At 44.6% G+C, this 22,423-nt stretch overlaps 1 protein-coding gene across 15 annotated transcripts in view; it reads left to right on the top strand.

Annotated features, from left to right (window-relative positions):
* The window catches only part of LOC111075397 (forkhead box protein P1), a 345,608-nt gene that overhangs the window by 252,096 nt on the left and 71,089 nt on the right, over positions 1 to 22,423 (top strand). Inside the window, exon 7 of one of the 15 annotated variants that reach the window (XM_041593680.1) lies at positions 11,329 to 11,489. The exons of 12 other annotated variants lie outside the window; for them this stretch is intronic. In XM_041593680.1, the coding sequence (XP_041449614.1) occupies positions 11,329 to 11,469 (141 nt within the window). In that variant the 3' untranslated portion in view covers positions 11,470 to 11,489. Of the gene's footprint in view, positions 1 to 2,023; positions 2,227 to 11,107; positions 11,176 to 11,328; positions 11,490 to 22,423 lie in introns of those variants that run through there. 2 more of the 15 variants (XM_041593686.1, XM_041593685.1) reach the window with 2 other exon arrangements.

Below are 22,423 nucleotides of genomic sequence, written 5' to 3'. Positions count from 1 at the left end.
ACTTTATCGGGAAAACCAGGAACTTTGCCAGCAACTGAAATAGAACGGTTAGCGAAATCACAACACTGGTTGGTTCTTTAAAGTTTTAATCGTTTTGTTTATTATTTCGGGTTATTATGTTACTTGGTTAGTTTTGACAGCTTGACCGCGGCGTGTATGTTACTTCTTGATTCCCGATGGACTGCCTTGGCTGATGGACTGACGATCAACTGCCGATCGACTGCCGATTGACTATGGCTGATGGACTGCCTATCGACTCGAAAGCGAACTGCCGATTTGCGAACTCCTAGCGAACTCCAAGTGAACTTCTTTAGTACAGGTAGAACTTAGATATATATTGCGTTTTCGCTTTCTTGATAGGGCCAGTGCTGCAATGTATGCTCCGAGCCGAGCTCGGGTTTCGCTTTGCGGTTTGATCGGCACTTTTCCATGCTATTGGTTGTATTTTGCTGCGTGGGGTGATCGCATTTTCTTGACGTTCGATGGCACGTGTGCGGAGTCTTCGGGTCTCTGTCTGCTAGCCGCGCGTATGCTGCGGTTGATATTTTATTTTTCCTTATATTGGTCTCTTGCTGTTCCCATTTTCGTGGATTTTGGTGGCGCGTGTGCTGAGTTTTCATTTCGTTGGGTGTTGAACTCGTCATTTGAGAGCGTTCGTTATTTCTGTTTTGCTGTGGTGGTGAGCCAGCGGGTTTTTCGGTCATTGGCTTCGCGCGTGTTGCGTTCTCGTCTTTCTTCGGTCGGCGTCTTTTGGCCTGTGCTGCATCTTCGAATTCGTTGATGCTGATATCTTCACCTGGGGGTAGCGTTGGTTGCACCGACTGCTTGTGACGAACCATGGGATCGATGGTTCGTTACAGCTGATAGATGAGTATTAGGTTGAGCCCAATAAAATGTTTTTTTGAAATTTAAACGGGACACCCCTTAATTTTATTATCTTGGGTTTGATAGTAATATTAAAGTTTTTATTTTTATTTAAACAAATTTTTTAGAGGTTGCTACCGAATTTTACAAACAAAATTCAAGAAATAAAATTTAAAAAATTTGTTTTTTGCTAAATGAGTTGGATAATTTCGTGAAATCTATTGCATTGATCGGTTATTGGCAGTAAAAAACCTTCACAAGTTTTTGCGAACTAGTTAACTAAATATATTAACCTCAGCTGAACTTCTTGATTTTCACCAATCGTTAATCGTTAATTGAAGATTCATCCTTTGTTGCTCCCCGGCAATATCGCAAAATACGTCGAACAGATGATAAAAAGCAGCCCACACAAGTTTAAATGCAGTGCCCAATCCAACTGATGGTAGTTCCCGGCGGAGTGCTCAAGCTGTTTCATTACTGAAGCCACAGACGAAGCCAGCACATTAAAAAATGTGCGTGTGGGCTAGCATTAAAGTCATATACGGTCTTTTGAAGAAATGTAGCTTCATGCAGCCACGCATAACCTTTCTTGGCCATATTATTGAGGACGGCGAATCTGGCCCGGTAAAAACACAGAAACAATCAGTTGGTGGGCTACGCCCAAAGATGTTAGTGCAGTTCAAGCCTAGGTACGCACAATTTGCACGGCCGCTCAATCAGAGCTGCAATCGCTACAAACCGTTTAAGCGTTTAAGCAGACCACGACGAAAGTAGGCAGAATAAGACACGTGGACTGACTCAGTCGTTTCCCGACAACTTTTCGTAACGGCTCAGATAAAGAAGGCACAGCAGGATGGCGATTTCATCAAAGTCATAGTAAAGATCCTGAAGCAGCACCCATCCCAAAACTACAAGCTTAAAGGAGGTCTTCTCTTCAAAGTTGTGAATGGCAAAGCTAATGGAAACGGAAATCATTCAAGGATCACACGAAGTTGGTCATTTCTCCACAGCAAAGGTGATGCACTCAATCCAGCCGCCCTACAGGACGATACACTCAATCCAACAGCAATACTGAATACTACAATACTAATGCATCTTGAAACTATGAATTGAAAATAGCCAAGTTAAACGCTTATTAAATCAGTTTTATTATTTTCAGCAAAAAGTTGGGCAAGCAACATGTTTATTACATTGACAATGGTGAAAAGCCAATGGTGAAGGGAATGGCGAGATTAAGCTGCTGGCAGAAATATGTATGCTGTTGATAAAAAATGTTCTCTATGTTTCCAAAATGATCAGCGCTGTAAAAAAATAAATGTTTTGTCACTTTTGGGCAAGAATAAGCGAAAGTATTCCAAGACGGTAAGTGCATTATAACGGCGAAAAAAGTTGGAAACTTGTATATGCTTCAAGAAACACAAAACAGCTGTTTTGCTGCGATTAAGGCTGATGGTGTCTTGTCTCATGAAATTTACAACTATTTGAATATCAGCAGTATGAAGGACTTGCTCAGCAAAGGAATGGTGCATGGTATTGAAATATGGTTTTCCCAGCCAGTATGAATTGTAAAACGTGTATGCTGAGCAAGATCCGTGCGCGGCCACCAATAGAGCACAAGACAAGACATCCATTTGGCACACAATCACTTGCTGGATCGAAGTACTTTCTTATCTTCATCGATTATAAATGGGTAAAGTTTCTCGAGTTCAAAACACTGGTTGAACGGCAAACGGGAAAAAACCTTAAATGTATCCCGAGCACAAATGGCGTTGAATTTGTCAACAAATCGTTTGATGAATTTTTGAAGAAGCATAGGCTCGATAACACTACTTGACACAATAAACTTTTTTTTTCTCAAGGATCCAAACCGACTTTTTCTGATAGATATACTTTCAAATATTTTAAAGAATTATGGTTTTTTATCTATGGCAAAACTTTTTTTAAAGAATTTTTGTAGTCTGGTATTTTTTCTTAAAGCTTTTTTCAGAGGTAGCGCCTTTTTTTTCAAAAAACTCTAGTATCTTACGTCTGGTTGTAAAGAACTTTGCTATTTAATTAAAGCAGATATAAGTCAGCCTAAAAACCTTGTGATTTCAGGTTACCGTCTGGGAAATATAAAGCATTGAAATGCATAAATTATGATTTTTGTGCGGTATTTTTTACGACATTTTGACTTTAAAAACTCAGCAAAAAATTATATCCAGTGTTCTCTATTTTTATGTGTATAAGTGCATTAATAAGGCGTCGTTTAAGGTATTGCTCATTAAAATCTATGGAGAAGCACTGGAGCTAAAATTCGTTAACCAAACCTAAAAAAGGAAAAAAATGAAAAAAAATACCTTTTTGAAGGTTGCGGGCCCAACTGCTAATTGGGAACAAAACAAACGAAAAAGGGTTGTACATTTGGTACCTTATCGCATTCCTTTGGTATGAAATGTTTTTGACAATTACGTTTTTCCTTATCTGAGGTAGGATACCTCTTCAGGTCAAATGTTTCCTCTATATTCTCACAAGTGCAGGTCCACACAAATTAGACATTTGTCGCGTCTACCTATTCATATTTCAATCAAATTAAAGTACAAATACCTGATATATAAAATTCCATTCCCTAACCCATTCAACAATCCATAATTTTTAGTCATTTCAGCGCATTTAAAGGATATACTAATTTTTTATTTGGTGTTATATTGCTAAAAGTTTGTAAACGTATGTGATAAATTTGGGTTTCTACTGCTTGTTACTGTTCTTAAAACAATTTAAGTTTTGTGGATGTCTTCCTTTGTCATTCGAATCAGATTCGCTTATGAGAGTCCAGTCGCCCAACATATTCTCATTCCAAACACCTTGATACCGTCGTTCCATAGATTTGAATTGTTGATGAAATCTCTCTCCGTGTTATCACTAACGTCCCCTAGGTTTGTCGGAATAAAAGTCTAAGTGGGAGTGCAGGAAATGAATTTGTAGTGCCATGTTGACTCCAGTTTTTTTCATAATTCTAAATTATGTCTTGAACGACATCAACGTAATAATCACTCTGGTTGTTACCAAGATAGGTGTTAGACTAAAATTCGAGCAAAATTAGAGCTAAACACAACTCAAAGAGCTAATAGCCTTTTCACACTGGGGACCATCCACCATCCATTTCTAGGATGGTCCGTAAGGTTTTGCCGTTCCAAAAATTTCCCAGTTATTCCACCATCCATCTGGGATGTTCCTAATTCTCACGTTTCAGTGCGGTATTTTTTCGATAATTGTCAAATGCAACAATAAATATTTGACATTCACAACAAAAAATCGGAATTCACTACGAAAATGTAAACAATGACAGACAGGAAAATGGTAAAAAAACAACAACAAAACATCTGATATATCAAAATTGTCTCAGATACACAACTCTGTTTGTGGACTATCCTCTGGAATCCTCTCATTTATGAATGCTCTGCAAAACTCAAGCAGGATATTGCACACGCTATAGGCTGACAGCATTCCGACTATTCTTTACTCAAAACAAAGAGCCCAAAGTATACGGCTGTACATAACTTAGCTTTAAAAACGCCTCGTTGTTTTTGGGTACATCTTTCTCCCAAAATGTCCAAACCGCTTCTCAACACACATATAATTTATATTTTTTTTTAGTATAAGCAGTATAATTTATATTTTTATTTAGTATAAGCAGTCACAAAAGAGCACAACCTTCCGGGCTTCAGTGTTTTCAAAACAGATATCCATTCTATTATCTCCTCCTCGTCAAAGTTATCCTCATCATCATCGTCCATGTCCAACAACATGATTAGCTTGTGCAAGAATATGTTTTGCTGCTGAATCACATTCACGACCATTGAAATGTTATTTATATTCATTTTAATTAAAGTAAACAAATTTTCACGCACGCAATTGTGAGCAACAGCTGTTTCTCATGGATGGTGGATGGTGTCAATGTGAATCGGTGTTTTACATCTTTCAAAAATTCCCACCGTTCCCCCAGGATGGACTCAGTGTGCAGAGAGTATAAACATGAAAAAATACCTAAGAAATAGTACTAATTACGGGAAAGGTATGTTAGTATTAGTGATTTAAGAAGAAGGGAATTAGTGGTGGATATTATTAAGTAGAGCGAAGTATAATCCGAGCATAAGACTCTAAACGGTTCAGGCAAGGAATAATTTCATATACAAAGTGGAAGGAACTAAGGGAAAGGTTTCTACTAGATCGAATAGGAATCGTAAAGCTTATGCGGCTCAGCAAGTCAGGGCTATCTACGTCACCCTTGATCAGGTTGTGCATAAAAATCACCCCAAGCATTTTTCTACTACTAAGGTTGGAAGGTTTATCAAAAGCAATCTACGAGGGTAAGATGGCAGTCTCACACCTACAACCCAGCTAACGCCACTCAGAGCTAAAAGTTTTCTGGGCTGATTCTATACGGTCCTGGTGTAATTTGAACTGGTGGCACCATACACAAGAGCCGCACTCTAATATCGGACGAACTGTGTTCATTGAGTGTGCAGTCTGGTTTAACACCAAGATCATCAACCAAGGTAATTCTCTCAAGAGAACCACCGCAGAGGCTATAAGGAGCCAAAAAGGGGCTGGAGCGATGAAATGTCATTACTTTGCATTTCGAGGCATTTAGGTGTAACACATTTGCACAACACCATGACTGAAAGTTATTGAGATCGGATTACAAGCGAGAGTGAAATGAAATGTCCTTATACTGGACGCAGAGTTTAACATCATCCGCATACATGAGTACTTGAGAGTTTTTTAACACTAAAGGCAGGTCATTAATAAAGAGTGTGAATAGTAGGGGGCCTAGATGGCTGCCCTGTGGTACTCCAGAAGTAACCTTAACAGGTGAAGAGAAGGAGTTTTTGAAGAGGACTCCTTGAGACCTAGAACGAAGGTAGCTAGAAATCCATCTCAAAAGATTAGGCGGAAACCCTAAAAGGTCAAGTTTTTGTGCTAGAAGGGAATGGCTTACAGAATCGAATGCTTTACTGAAATCAGTGTAAATGACATCCGTCTGCAAGTTACCTTGGAAGCCTTTAATGATAAAAGAGGTAAACTCTAATAAATTGGTGGTTGTTGATCACCGCCTTATAAATCCGTGCTGAGACGGATATATAAGTGATTTGCAGAGATGTTGCAAATGCGGAGTTAAAATTTTTTCACACATTTTAGGAATAACGGATAACGGATAGCGGATAACTTAGATATACCTCTACAATTATTTGCATCAGACCTGCTACCTTTCTAATGGAGCGGAATAATAAAAGATTCCTTCCAGAGGGGGGAAGCATGAAGCGTTAATGGATAGGGTGAATAGTTTAAGCAGGGGTCCACACAGAGCGTCAGCACAGTACCTGAGTACACAGCCGGGAACTCCGTCAGGACCTGGTGAAAACACCGGCTTAACTAGTCGAAGATCATGAAGCAGTGAGCTTTCATTTATCAAGGGGCTGAAAATGCCATTCGACCTTGGTTAACTGTATGGATACGGCAGACCAGAATAGCTTTCATGAAAATAGGTTGTTTGGAAAAATTTGGCAAAAAGATCGGCCATTTCCTGATCATTGTTTGCTGACATATTGAGAAATGATAGCGAGGATGGATGTGCGGACGTTCTACGCTTTCTATTTACGAAGCTGTAAAACTGTTTAGGGTCCTGTGAAAATTGTATCCTGAATCGAAATAGGTAGTTTTTATAGCATTGAGCGTTAAGATCGGAGAAATTTGACCGAGCTATTACAAAGCGAGAAAGAGAAGAGGGAGAACCAACTTCTCGAAATTTTGTATAAAGTCTTGATTTTAAGTTTTTTAGACTAACCGGACAAGAAAGTGGGACACAAGAATAAAAAAATGTGTCAAGTGCATTGTAAAAAATGTTTGTGCCTTTCATAACGTCAGTGCACAAGTACAGTGCGGGCCAATCAAAATCTCTAATAAGGTTATTACGCTTCGTAAACTCGGCTTTACGAAAGCAGCGGACACGTTCAGAGAGGCTTCCCATTCGATCCAATACAGTAGGGCCAATATTGACTGACACTTCGAATGTAGGATGGTAGAAGTCTTCAGGTATAGTGAGCGGAAGGGCTCGGGCTAACAACGCTATGGTCGGATCCGAGACAAGATCAAGCAATCGACCCAAGGAATTTTTCACATGGTTGACTTGAGACAGGGATAGGTCTAGCAAGCCGTCGATAAAGTCATGTCGTGACATGGGCACAAGGTTATTAGACTCGTTTACCGCAGACCAAACAGTACCTAGCAAATTGAAATCACCAAGAACTATCATATGGTCTTTATCTGATAGCGAGGAAGAAACTGTTTTTAAAGCGGACAGGTGATGCTCGTATATTAAGATATCCGAGGAAGGTGGAATATACGAGCAGGTAATGAAAATGGAAAAGCCTGGGAGAATCAGTTTTACGCACAGGAATTCCAGGTCTTGTTGAACCTGGACCATGAAATGTTCCGACGTGAAGTTTGAGTCCACTGCAATAAGGACGCCACATCCACGTCGAGACGAACGGTCATTTCTAAAAATTGTGTACCGACCTGCCAAAACTTCGGAACTATGGATGTCCGGCTTTAACCAGGTCTCGGTGAACACAATAACGTGGGACGAGAATGCGAGACTCTCAAGGAAAAGAGTGCTGAGCTTACTACGCAAGCCTCCAGCATTCTGGTAGGTAACTACAAGAGAGGAAGTTAGTTTTTTGGATGGGTGGAAGTAGAGGTGGAAGATGAGGATGGAGAGGGAGCACTGGTCCGAATGCTAGGAAGAGTAATGGGGGGCCTATTCTTTTTCTTAGCCTTAAACTTTTTAACCACCAAATTCTCTGGCCAAAACTTGGCGGAACAAATGGTTTCAAATTGAATTGGGGAGACGCTTATCTTGAAGGAAGATATCTCCCTGGCGTAAGAAAAGTTAAATTTTTCCACCTTTAAGTCGACGGCTTTTATTTTGCTTTGTATAAAAGCGGTCACATCATTGGATGTGAGGTCAGGGGCTAGCCGCGAGACAAAACCACCAGTGGTTTTGGCACCACAGGCCTAGTACCAGTGATGGCAGTATCCGGTGGTCCTGGACATCTATTAGCTGGTGGGAGCGAAACTGAGGGGATAGTTAAGGGGTTTGGGTGCGGACTCGACGGACACGGACACTTCAGACATTTCTAACTGCATACTCTCCGAAGTGACGCATTCGGCTCCCGAATCTGCATCACCAGCAGCGATCGTTGCCCTTGGAGTAGCAAACGTAATCAACTGCTGCACTAAGAGAGTGGTCGGAGTAAGTTTTTCAGATGCCGGTGGACATGAGGCAGTCGGCACTTGCAAGTCCCGCGGAGTCGACTTCTTGCGCCTCGGAGACTCAGCCAGCAGCTGTAAACTGCTGAACTGAGTGTTCATGGCCAAGAGCCGATCATATTGCTGTTTAAAGCCTACGATCAGCTCTTTGAAGCCACTCCGCGTCTGCCTCATGAACGAACGCATGTCGTTTTCCACAGCACGGCATTCCTCACAACTATAATGCAGGCCGTTGTTTTGGGAATTGGCGTCTCCTGCACGTCCCGAAATCCCTACACATTTTGCGTGCACTACGCTTTCGCAAATCCAGCAAGGTATATTGGGCTGGTCATGGGTGATCTGCTTCTTGCAGGTTTTTTTGCCACAGACGACAGAAAATTCCATATTGATGTCTTTTATTTTTTTTTATTTCGGGAAAAAAAAGATCAAGACAGATAGCAATCAGACCACTGTGCAGAGCAAATGCTTAAAGCGAAATCGGTAAAAAAAAAAAATGAGAGAGGAGAGTGGTTGCAGCAACAGCTTATAAGTGAGAGCGTTACTGCACAAAAAGTTACAAGAGCGAGAGAGAAAGAACAGTTATTGAGAGTTAGGTGATAGAGAGAGTGATAGACGGCAATAACTAGATGTATTGAGAGGGCGTACTTACGAAAAGCAACCACACAAACACACGACTAACCGACGCACAAAATTAATTAAATAAGTTGTGTTTTTACACAATTATCAGGCATGCACCCGCGGTAAAAATTAATTTTAATGTAAGTTAGTTAGAGGGTTAAATTACACTAGTCAACACTATAATTAGGCTGTGGCCCAATATATAGATTCTTATAGATTTCGGGGTTTAAAAATGTTTAACAAATAATGGTTTTTTTTTATTGTGTAGTTTTTTTAAAGAATTTTTTAAAATCTGGTATTTTGTTGTTGTTTTTTTTCCAGAGGTAGTGCTTCTATTTTTCACATAACTTAAGTATCTTATATCTGGTAGGTATACGTACCTATATCTGCATAGAACTTTGCAGTTCTGAAAAGCTGACAAATGCAGCCATAAATCCGACGGAGACACTTTGTATCTGCAGCTTAACGCCTGAAAGATATTAAGCTTTCAAATTCAAATTTCATTATTTTTTGCGGTATTTTTTTTTCGAAATTTTGATTTTAAAAACTCGGGAAAAGTTGAAAAAAAAAATAATTCTTGGCCAACATTTTTGGTTTTGGCCAAAAAAGTGCCAGTTCCCGATCTTCCGCTAATTAGCGTCGAGCACAGGGGTGAGTGAAGCAAGCGGGCTGTCAATACGGATGTGGGCCTATATATGTATTTATGTGCTTGTACAGGTGCCGAGGCCGCCAGCCCAAAACGGACGAGCCAAGCCGCCGCCGTCTCACAGCCGGGGAAGAGCGGGGACCGAGCAGAAGCTGCGGATGCAGCACGCATTTTTTTTGTTGGCCGTCATACGCATTTTTATTGGAGTTACGCTACCCGTCACCAGGCCAAGGCCTAGTCGAAGCGAGAGGCGCCGTGGCAGAAGGAGGAGCCACCCAGACATATACATTACTCCGCATAAAAATATAAAATTTTAGTAAATAAGTTTTCACAAATATTTAATTTTTTTTGCTCTCGCTATTTTTAGCTATAGGTATTTCATAGTTCATAGATCTCCGAGAACGCGAGCATAGAAGCATAGGAAAATGGCTTGCCCGCGCAATTAAATGCACGCATAAAACGAAAAAAAGAAAACGAGCAGGTAGCCAACTATCTCCTTAGGGAGTTGCGAGTTAGGGTGGCGAATGGGCAAGGTATGCCAAGTTTAGGCTGGGTTTGCTTTTCCTTCTTTCTTTTCTTTCGCAGCACTCTACCAACGCAATACTGGAGGAAAGCGCTTTCGCCGCCGTATTGAGATGAGTGAGTACAGAAGCTGAGAAACATTATCACTACTGCCCCAAACCAATGTCCCATATGCATACCCTTACCACAATGACCCTATAGGGTACCAAGAAGGTGCACCTAGCGACAGAGAAAAAGACGGCTCCTTTACGGTATAAGACCGAACAGATGGGGAGTGGCCTTCTGTCTCTCTCGGGAAAAACGAAGCTTGTGATTGCACAGTGGTGCCGTCAGCGACGAACATGCGCTGAAATTTAGATTGGAGTCGTTTTATGCTTACGTTTGTGTTTGCGGGAGGGGAATTAATTAGCAATTAATTGCAAGCGCACATCCAAAGCCCTATGGTTTCTGTTGTTTGTAGTATAAGTTTAAAAATGTTTGGCTATAAGAAGTCAGAATTAAAATTGTTTGTTTTAGTAATATAATGAATTGCTAGCGTTCTACTATGCGGGGACCATGCTGGGAAGGAGGGATCAATAATGGGAGTGGTTAGGAGGCTGGACGAGCCGGAAGCGGTGATCATGGTAGGGTGGGCATATGTGGTCGCAACAACACCGTGACCTGAGGCTGTATATATGTAGGTGTCCGTGTGCATGTATAGGTGTAGAGTTACTCGTGTTTGTGTTTGTACCCAATATGCCTCTTGCACGTGAAATATTAATGAAAGTGAACTGTATCTGTGTGATGATTGTTGGAGGAGAGCCGTGTCCCATCCGATTTTTAGGGATAACCCCCCCATTTCTTGCCGATGAGACGGAAGCCGGAACAAGCACGCGTCCCGCACGGAAACCGAACCACCACCTGCTCAATCTTTGGAAAAGGTTTCCTATAGATAGGTCCAATATGCTACAGCTATTTTATTATTTGGCGCCCAACAATGGGCCCGAGTTGTCATAGCCGACAACCAACCGGCAAGGCCAAAATGTTTTTAAATATTCTTGAATGTAGTTGTCACCTTACATTTAAACCCTATATTGGGTCAAACGTGATGTTTGTCATAGAGTCTTTGTTGTTTCATACTATTTTTTTTTTTTTTTTTGCTGGTAGTCACTTTGTTTTTGGACCAGCAGTGGGTGAACAAACCATTGCCACCTGACGAAGTGACCAAGCTGGAGGTTCATGTGGGTCTATGATGAACGCTGGAATGATAGTTGCACGAAATATTTCGCACCATCCCGATTCGTCAACCTTTTTGAACTTTATTCCTTCTTTTTTTTCCAACTAATCTTTCCGCCAATACTGGGGCACACTCCCGTTCTTCCGGTCAGGATTTCCGATCAGGAAAATGGAGGGAGATGCTTCAAGGAGGAGCAAGAGAGTTTAGTTGTTATACGCCATCCTCATTAAGCTGTTTGTCAGCCATCGCCGGATGGAAACGTGGTGCCAAACTACGATCTACCGCGAAATAGCGTGAACGCCGGTAGCTGCGAGTATGAAATGTGTCCTGCGTCGCATTTTTGTTGAGTAAGTGTAGTATATGTAAAAAGCCAGAATAAATATTGATAGAGATACAGCATGGTCCTAGCAGCTATTTGAATTTTTTTGTTTTTGTTTCTGTTATTTAAAAATTGTTGAGCGATTTTTTTTTTTTGTATTTTTTTTTTTCTTTATATTTATTTATTTATTATTATTATTCTATATTTATTTATACACATACCTACATATTTTTATTCCTTTACATATTTATATTTTTGATAAGTCCAATTTAGTAGATTGTTGCTAGAAAATAGTTAGGTGGACGTAGGAGCCTGCAATATTCGTAGGAAAGAATGCCCGTATTTGGCAGCTGCGAGAATTTAGCAAACGAAAAAGTTCAAACAAGAGAGTGTCTGATTTGCCATTCTCAGGTCGAATTTTTGGCTCAACTACTTACTACCTCTTGTGGCCACTGCTTTATAGGGCCTGCTTTAGCACTAGAGTAGGTTTTAAGAAGGTTTGTCCCGTGTGCAAAACATCCTTGCAGACCTCGATGTCAAGTCTAATAGACGACACAGTTGGTAACACCTCCGAAAACTTAGAAGAGCCTCCCGGACACGAGAAGAAGAGCCAATTTGGCTACGCCACAGGGAGCGTCACCTTCTGGTACAGCCAATCTCCCGCAGGTTAGGGAAGTTGGTCCACCAGTGGTGGTATCGACTCCGACTAGCAGCGATCTGCAGAGAACCATAGCCGAGGCCATGGTTGCTGCATCTGTTCGCCAAACAGAGATGTTAAGCCAGGCGATCGCTACGGGGTTTCAAGGTATTCTCGCCTGTCTCACGGGCGACTAGCAAATGCTGCTAATGTTCCCTCAAGCGGTCACCAAGCCGAAGAAACATTGGCACGACAGCCAACACCGTTGCTTTCGCAGGGACTCGAATCAGTCAGCCGAAGTTCACCAATGAGTGTGGACATTCGACCAGAGCGGGTTAGCCAGATTTTGCTTAATTGGAAGCTTAGGTTCTCTGGGCGGGCTGGAATATCTGTCGATGATTTCATTTATCGGGTAGAGGCACTCACTGCCCCAACATTAGACGGAAATATCGAGCTGCTTTCGAGATACGCCAGCAATCTCTGTGGCCCCGGGTTTTTCGTAGTTGTTAGAATGATCCAGGACGACAATGTTTATTATATTTGATGTTTTATTTGTATTATTATTAGATATTTGCTCTGGTTACAATGGGTGTATGTTTAGAACGAGGTTATAATATTGGATATAAAGAATGCTGCGCTTTTGCTTCTTGCGTGTTTTCGAGAGAAACTTTGGCACCGAACTGTCTGGCGTCGATCGTTGAACTCTTGTTTCCTTTTTTCTTTCGACTGTCGCTTCTGGTGTCTCTATCTGTTATGGGCGCTGTTAGCTTAACAGACTCTGCTGCTCTCTGTGGCTGCTCACCAAATCCCTCATCTCTTTGACGGAAGTGCCAGTGACTGGTATTGGCGCTACCATAAGATTGTAAGGACGATCAGTTGGGTCGACCTCAAAGCTGCATTGTTGGGGTCGACCTCAAAGCTGCATTGTTGGGATAGTTTAAGGATGAGAAGACAGACGTGTAAATTCGAGCTCTTTTTTGAGGCCCGGCCCGGCCCGAGCACGAAATGAAATTTTTAGGCCCGAATAGGCCCGGCCTGGTCATATTTAACAAGGGGCCCGGCCCGGCCCGGCCCGGGCCCGGCCCGATACTTCCAACAATTATCAACTGCATAAAAATACACATATAGACATATTAGTTTTTATTTCTTAAATCTAAATAAGTTACATGTTTTTATAAAGAAATATTAGTTTATCTATATTAGCGCTTGTTAGCCTGGTCCTCCTATCATTTAAAATATTTCCTGATGTGGAAGAAACGCGCTCACTCGTTGCTGAGCTAGCAGGAATGGCTAATATTTTTTAGCCAAAATTTGTAGTAAATTAAGGTTTTTGGCATTTTTCCAAAAATCTAAAAAGTTTTTCCCTCGACATTGTTGAAGATATGTTTGCTGGACGAAACGAAGAAGACAAGTAGTGTGACCGCGGAATTATCGATCAAACATACAGTCCGATCCTCAGAAATATACAAAAATATACCATCCAATCCTTGTAAATATACCGAAATATACCGTCAGACCCTCAGATATATTCGGAATATACCTTCTCGCCTTTTCAAAATATACCATAAATATACCTCTTCGGGCCTAGCGGGCTTTTAGCTAACGCACGAAGCCCGCACGACTTCATGCCAAACTCTATTTGAGGCACGAAGCCCGCAGTTTTCATGACGAGGCCCGCGGGACACGAAGCCCGGCCCGGCCCGCGCCCACCTCTAGTCTAGGGATAAAACAGCGTTCACTGTGCCTGGACGAGCGCTGTGTCAATTAAATGTTATGTCGTTTGGGCTTAGCAATGCGCCGTCAACTTATGGACCGCATTATCCCAGCCAATCTTCGAAATTAAGTATTTATATACCTGGATGACCTGCTTATAGTGTCAGAGACCTTTGAACGGCTTCTCAGCGTATTGAAAGTAATAGCCGAAAAGTTGCCCGAAGCTGCGTTGACTCTGAATATACAAAAAAGCAAGTTCTGTGTACCGGAGGTCTATTACCTGGGGAATATAGTGGGTCACGGAATTATAGGCATGGACTTGGACAAGATAGAGGCCATCAAGGAATATCCGGCTCCGAAGTCGGTGAAACAGGTGCGTCGATTCTTGGGTATGACGGGATGGTCCAAAAGTTTATTAAGAATTTTGCGGCCATTGCGTCTTCGCTGACAGACACCTTAAAGAAGAAGCGCCAGTTCATTTGGTCCGAGGAAGCAGAAGCAGCGTTCACGGAGTTGAAAAACGCAATGTGTGAAGCGCCCGTGTTACACACTCCTAATTTTCAAAAGCCCTTCTATATCCATTGTGATGCTAGTCATACAGGTGTAGGCGGGGTGCTGATGCAGGTCAACGAATAGGGCGATGAAGTGCCAATTACTTTGATGTCGCGCAAATTAGTATTAGCCACCGGAAAGGTTCTCGAAACATTGACCGGCGAAAAGGTAGCAGATGAATTGTGCTGGAAAATGTGGGTGCCCAAAGGTCTTGTACAGACGGGCTTGAAAATAGCTCACGAGCACCCATTATCTGCACACGGAGGGATAAACAAAACGCTCGAAAAAATTCGGCGCTACTGTTATTGGCCGACGTTGCTGAAAGATGTTAAAGATTTTATTAACGGGTGTGAAATCTGTAAGTGCACTAAGCACCCAAATAGACCGCAAGACCACCCCTGGTGAAAACGGGAGAAACCGAACGGTTCTTTCAGAAGTTATATTAAGATTTCCTGGGACCTTATCCTAGACGTCGCAGTGGGAATATCACTTTTCCAAGTTACCCTTTATTACACCCTTTAAAAAGTTTACTGAGGACGCCATAATACCGTTTTTGGAGAAAAAATTGTTCCACTGCTTTGGAATGCCTGAAAAGCTAATCTCTGACAACGGCGTCCAGTTTAAAGCTCATGGCTTTGACGCTTTGTTGCAGAAATATGGCATAAAACACGCGTACACGGCAGTCAATGCTCCGCAAGCAAACGCGTCTCAGCGCGTCAATCCTGGCAGCAATAAAGGCCTATATAAATACGGATCAAGCTAACTGGGATGAGCAGCGTAGCAGTATAGCCTGTGCGTTAAGATCTGCGGTGCACAGTGCCGTAAGGGCGAGTCCCTATCAGTTGGCGTTTGGACAACAGATGTTCACGAATGGTACTGTTACGGCAGCTGGAGTTGTTATAAGATCGCTGGGTGCAGTTCCCTGGGACGACTCATTCGATCTGATTCGTAGCACGGCAAAAGATGCAATGAGAGCGCAGCATGAGTGGAATGAAAGGACTTACAATCTACGGAGTAGAGATGTTTCCTTCACTGTTGGACAGGAAGTTTATCGTCGAAATTTTCAGCAGAGTAATTTTGTAAAAGGGTTCAATGCTAAGCTGGCTCCGTCTTTTGTGAAGTCCCGTTTAAGGCGGAAGTTGGGGCAAGCCTATTACGAGATAGAAGACTTGCAGGGACGTTTGATTGGGAAATTTCATGCTTAAGATATTAAACAGTAGGCTCCAAGGATGTGCGTGGATCGCTCCAAGCTGGAATCGCCTTTTTTGGTCCATTGTCCCCAAAGTGCGATTTTGGTAGGGGGGATTTGAAGTGGCTTGTAGCGTCGAACGTATTAAGCTTCCACCCGAAAGCAGGCTACAGGGCCAGTACCCAAAATGTAGCTATAATTGTGGAGAGAGAGAACGGTTGGGCTCAAAAGCAGCGAGCTGGAGCTCGGCCACCAAAAGAACCAGTAAGGCGAGGGGCACTTCGGGATCGAATTGGGGAGAGTGGGTCTCACGCCGGGGATCGAGGTTTGCTCGTTCTGTCGTTCTGTGTCAAGGCGGGAAGTGCATAGTCCATATACATACTGATATAAATATCGCGGTACATAAGAAAAAAAAACCCGTGTGTTGTGCCAGATTCGGTAGGACCAAGGCTATAGCCAAAAAAGTGCCAGTTCCCGATCCTCCGCTAATTAGCGTCGAGCACAGGGGTGAATGAAGCAAGCGGGCTGTCAATATGGATATGGGCCTATATATGTATATATGTGCTTGTACAGGTGCCGAGGCCGCCAGCCCAAAACGGACGAGCCAAGCCGCCGCCGTCTCACAGCCGGGGAAGAGCGGGGACCGAGCAGAAGCTGCGGATGCAGCACGCATTTTTTTTGTTGGCCGTCATACGCATTTTTATTGGAGTTACGCTACCCGTCACCAGGCCAAGGCCTAGTCGAAGCGAGAGGCGCCGTGGCAGAAAGAGGAGCCACCCAGACATATACATTACTCCGCATAAAAATATAAAATTTTAGTAAATAAGTTTTCACAAATATTTAATTTTTTTTGCTCTCGCTATTTTTAGCTATAGGTAGTTCATAGTTCATAAATCTCCGAGAACGCGAGCATAGAAGCATAGGAAAATGGCTTGCCCGCGCAATTAAATGCACGCATAAAACGAAAAAAAGAAAACGAGCAGGTAGCCAACTATCTCCTTAGGGAGTTGCGAGTTAGGGTGGTGAATGGGCAAGGTATGCCAAGTTTAGGCTGGGTTTGCTTTTCCTTCTTTCTTTTCTTTCGCAGCACTCTACCAACGCAATACTGGAGGAAAGCGCTTTCGCCGCCGTATTGAGATGAGTGAGTACAGAAGCTGAGAAACATTATCACTACTGCCCCAAACCAATGTCCCATATGCATACCCTTACCACAATGACCCTATAGGGTACCAAGAAGGTGCACCTAGCGACAGAGAAAAAGACGGCTCCTTTACGGTATAAGACCGAACAGATGGGGAGTGGCCTTCTGTCTCTCTCGGGAAAAACGAAGCTTGTGATTGCACAGTGGTGCCGTCAGCGACGAACATGCGCTGAAATTTAGATTGGAGTCGTTTTATGCTTACGTTTGTGTTTGCGGGAGGGGAATTAATTAGCAATTAATTGCAAGCGCACATCCAAAGCCCTATGGTTTCTGTTGTTTGTAGTATAAGTTTAACGAGAAGGAACGTGTGAGTCGCTTCTGGGGACGCGACTCTACTTATACCCGTACTCAGTCAGTATATACATTTTTGAGCTTATGATTTTAAAGAATTTTAGAAAAAAAAAAATTTTACATATTACATTTTTTTGCTACATATGCTATCTACATCTACATATACAATGTATATTATACATCTAACATGTAGATTGTACATGTTCCAATTAGATTCTACATCTCCTCCGCTAGGGGTTGCTCGCGCACTTAACGCGGCAGTGTGTGCGAGCGAGAAGGAAAATGAGTTGCGTTGTCGATTGTTGGTGGAGGGGGAGGGGAAGCAACTGAAAATTAATTTTTTCATTCTGGCTATAATTATGATCCGATCTGATTCAGATTCGGCAATCTGGTAGATATGGGCATTCTCTACGATACTGCGGTTTTAGTTTTATCGTATCTTTAAAACTGTGCCTGCCACAGATTTTTGTCCTTTGTGTGGGCGGAAGGGGGCGGGGCGAAATTTTGAAATACACTTGTAGCAGTGTGATATCACATGAGTCTGGAAACCAAATTTGGTTTCTCTAGCTCTTATAGTCTCTGAGATCCAGGCGCTCATCAAGACGGACGGACGGACAGACGGACAGACGGACATGGCTATATAGACTCGGCTATTGATGCTGATCAAGAATATATATACTTTATGGGGTCGGAAACGTTTCCTTCTCTGCGTTGCACACATCCACTTTTACCACAAATCTAATATACCCCTTAACTCTTTTTTGAGTACGGGTATAAAAATGTTTGGCTATAAGAAGTCAGAATTAAAATTGTTTGTTTTAGTAATATAATGAATTGCTAGCGTTCTACTATGCGGGGACCATGCTGGGAAGGAGGGATCAATAATGGGAGTGGTTAGGAGGCTGGACGAGCCGGAAGCGGTGATCATGGTAGGGTGGGCATATGTGGTCGCAACAACACCGTGACCTGAGGCTGTATATATGTAGGTGTCCGTGTGCATGTATAGGTGTAGAGTTACTCGTGTTTGTGTTTGTACCCAATATGTCTCTTGCACGTGAAATATTAATGAAAGTGAACTGTATCTGTGTGATGATTGTTGGAAGAGAGCCGTGTCCCGTCCGATTTTTAGGGATAACAATCTGAAAAAGTGTAGACAAAAAAACAATTTTTTTCTGCTATAGAAAAATACAACTTCATTTAACAATTTTAAAGTTCTTAATTTTTCAGAAAACGTCGGCAAATTAAATTTTGTGCAAAGTAAAATTTAATTTGCCGACATAATTTAATTATTTAGCAAGCAGAAATTATCGAAGGTGCTACTGTGAAACGACTGTAGCGTCCGTGTCCGTTGAGACTGCGCAAAATTTATTAGCTAAATAGACATCCAGACCTGTGGTGCCAAAACCATTGGCGAAAGTCCCACAAAAGCGGCAAGTTTTTGTCTCACGCCTAGCCCCAGACCTCACATCTCATGATGCAAATTATTTTTACAAAGCAAAATAAAAGCTGGCGGTTTAAGTTTGAAGAATTACAAGTCAGTCCTCTTATGTCAGAGAGATAGCTTCCATTAAGATACGCGTCTCACCGACTCATTTCGAAAACATTTAGGGTAGGTTATGTTAATCTGGACGTATGGGGGTATGAAGCGTCTCGAGTGTACTTATGAGGTTTTGAAATCTTTGAGAATCGTGGTTTTTTAAGCAAAGGCTATTAATTCCCTTGGTGTCCTCTTGGAGGCCGATGCCTTTCCTGAAGTCTTGGATTTGCTGAGGATTAATTCTGAGCATGGGTTTGATTGCTTTTGTTGGCGTCGACCTCAACGCTCCAGTAATGCACAGCAAGACCCTTAACTGAGTTTTTCCACAAACTTATTGTACGCCTTATTTTTTGTATTCAAAGTATCCGAGATGAAGAACCCTTTCCACGACATTGGATCTCCTTGCCAGCTACTTTTTTTTTTTTTAATTCATTTATTATCTTAATAGTATGTATGTACAGAGTTAATTCTGGATCTGGCTTGGCGAGTCGTTCATGTGCGGTACGGCCGTGAAGCATTGCTTCGCACATGCGGGGTCCTCGCCTAGGCTATCCGCTCCCTTCTCTCGCGCTCAACAGCGCGCAGTTTAGTCATGACAGACGCCGCGAAGTTGCTGGCCGCTTCCCAGTGCTCCGAAGACTGGAGCATCAGCGGCACCAGGTTCTGAGCGGTAATGGCACCACCCAGGGCGACTCCAAGAATGCTTCTAGCTTCGGCAAATCTGCCGCACGAGAAAATTACATGCTCGGCATCCTCCTCAACTCCTCGCCCGCACCATGAGCACTCCGCAGACTGTTCGTGACCAAAACGATGCAAGTATCTGCGAAAGCAACCATGGCCGCTGAGGAGCTGCGCCAGGTGGAAATTGACCTGCCCGTGCCTTCGTTCCACCCACTGCTCAATGGCCGGGATGAGCTGGTGAGTCCACCGTCCCTTGGTGGACGTATCCCAGCGCTGTTGCCACTTGGACAAGCTCTGCTGCTTGCATGCCGTGCGCACATATCTCTTCTCCGCGTCGGTGATGCCTCTGCCGTGAGTCTCCCTGTAGTACGTAGCCCGCTCGTCCGCCAGCAGCTCGATGGGAGCCACTCCAGCGATCACGTGGGCTGCCTCGTCGGAGACCGTTCTAAAAGCGCAGATGATCCGTAGCGAGGAGAGGCGGTGCGTGGATACTAATCCTCGGGCGTAGCTCGCCGTTTTGAGGGCGTTGGACCAGACCGGCGCCGCATAGAGCATCACCGATCTCGTCACGCTAGTTAAAAGGAGTCTCCGCCAATGTTTTGGTCCACGGGTGTTCAGCATTAGTCTTGTCAGTGCCGCATTACTGGACGCTGCCTTCGCACTCGTGTAGGCTAGGTGCTCTCGGAAGCAGAGCCGTGTGTCGATCATGACCCCCAGATATTTCACCGCTCTCTTGGACGTCACTGTGGTGTCTGCGACCCTGATGCAGGCCGTCTCCACCCTCTTGCGGCTGGACACCAGCACTGCCTCGGTCTTTTGAGGCGCGAGCTCAAGTCCGACTTGATCCAGCCACTGCTGGATGAGCAAAATCGTCTGGTTGCAGGTCGACTCCGCCAGGGTCAGCTCTTTCGCAACCACCAGTATGGCCACGTCGTCTGCGAAGCCCACCACGTGCACTCCTCGGGGGAGCCTGAGTCGCAAGATGCCGTCGTACATCACATTCCAGAGTAGGGGGCCCAGCACCGAACCCTGGGGGACGCCACCAGTCACCTCGTATTGCTCTGTACCGGTCTGTGTATCGTACAGTAGCAGCCTCCCTTCGAAGTAGCTACGCACCATCCGTAGCAGATAAGCTGGGGTGTTGAAGCTCTCGAGGTCGAGGGCCCTCAGAATGCAGCTCCACCTTGCTGTGTTGAACGCATTTCTGATGTCAAGCGTGACCATCAGGCAGTACTCCTTCCCTCCCCCTTTCCACCGCGTGCCGGCGATTGCGGTGGAAGCTATGTCCACCACTCGATTTATGGCGTCGATGGTCGATTTGGCCTTGCGGAATCCATACTGGTGCGGTGAGAGATCGCCCGCCTCCGTAATGGCTCGTGTTAAGCGGGAGCACAACACCCTCTCGAGCAGCTTTCCTGCTGTGTCAATCAGGCAGATTGGCCTGTAGGACGATGCTGGTCCTGGCGGTTTGCCCGGCTTGGGAATAAGCACAAGTTTCTGCTTCTTCCACCTCTCAGGAAAGACTCCTTCTCGAAGGCACTGGTTCAGCAGCGCAGCGAAAATTTCTGGGCGCAGGGAGAGGGCGAGAATCAGGGCTATTTTTGGAATAGAGTCAGGCCCTGGTGCCTTGTTCGGGTTTATGCTCCTGGCTGCGATTCTCACCTCCTCCAGCGTCACTTCTTCGAAGGCGGGCTGGTTTGAGGTTTCCTGTGGGCTGGGGGTCTCCTCTATGTGGTCCGCCATGCGCGGAAAGAGCTCCTCGACAATGGATCTGACTAGGTCCGGGTCCGATGGGGGTGTCTGCTTTTTGCCGCCCAGTTTGTCGGCCACTAACCGGTATGCCCTTCCCCAGGGGTCGTGCTCAGCAGTGCGCCAGGAAGCACTTGCGCTTGCTCTCCTTTATGGCCGTCTTGAGCGCGCGTCTGCAGTCCCTAAAAGCCACCTGCAGTTGCCCGCCTAAAGGGTTTCCGCGTGATCGCTGGCAACGTCGACGTGCATGGTTGCATTCCCGGCGTAGCTGGGCAATATTCTCGCTCCACCAGAACACGGGTCGGTGGTGGCGACCATATTGACTCCTCTTGGACATAGAGGCGTCGCATGCTGACTCCAGGCCCTCCATGACGTGGTTTGCCATACATTCCGCATTTCCACCAGCCGTAAGGTTCGCCGCCCGCTCTGCGAACAGCGCCGTGTTCATGCTGTCGGCGCGGTAGCATTTCCATCTGGGCTCTGCCGGTACTGTGCTACCTGTCCGCTGTCCGATATGGCATATGATTGCCACATGATCGCTCGCCGTGTATGCGCTGCTGATGCTCCAGCTAGTTAGGTTGTAGAGCGAGCTGCTGACCAGGGTGAGATCAACTACCGAACCGACTCCTGCTCTAGAGAAGGTGTGCTCCCTTCCCTGGTTAAGAAGAGCGATGTCCAATGGAGCGAAAGTCTCCAGCACCGCCCTGCCTCTTGCATTTGTCGCAACGCTTCCCCACTCCTCAGCCCATGCGTTGAAGTCGCCTCCAATAGCCACTGGGTGTCGACCTCTGACATCCGGCTGGGGTGGCAGCATGGTCCACTGCGCCGGAGGGTGTCATCCCGACCTCATCCAGCGCTGGCAGCTCAAGCTGAGTCGTCGGTTGCTTCTGCTTGGTGCCTCGTTGCCTCTTTGTAGGCCCAAGGGCCGGCTGGGGAGACTCTCGTAGCCTCTTCGTTCCTGCTGGTGGCGGCTTCACGGATGTTTGGGTGCTCTTGGTGGCGGTCGCAATCTCCCTTAGGTGCAGCTTGTCGAAGTTTTTGAGAACTAGCGCCTGCAATGCAACGATTCTCAGCGCTAGATCCTTCATGGGGACATCAACGTGGCGCTGGTCGTTCATCCTCTTGACCAAATCGTTCGCGCGCGTGCCTAGGGTTTTTAGGAGCTGCAGTGGGTCGGAATGCGAACGTTCAGCCTCCTTGCCATCGGTACCAAGGTGGAACATGCTCGATCCAGTTGCTTTAGCAGGTGCCGAAGGTGGTGGGGATCTGGCAAGTGCGCTGCGCTTACCAAAGACTGCCTCTTCAGTCATGTTGTCAATCGGGGTGTGTGGTGTGGAAGTCATAGTGTGAGGGTCTCAACTCGGGTTCGTTGTTCCT

This window comes from Drosophila obscura, unplaced genomic scaffold, assembly GCF_018151105.1.
Source record: "Drosophila obscura isolate BZ-5 IFL unplaced genomic scaffold, ASM1815110v1 contig_194, whole genome shotgun sequence".
In the NCBI taxonomy this organism is placed as follows: domain Eukaryota; kingdom Metazoa; phylum Arthropoda; class Insecta; order Diptera; family Drosophilidae; genus Drosophila; species Drosophila obscura.
The sequence above is the reverse complement of the archived record's forward strand: the minus strand, read 5'-3'. Positions and strand labels throughout refer to the sequence as shown.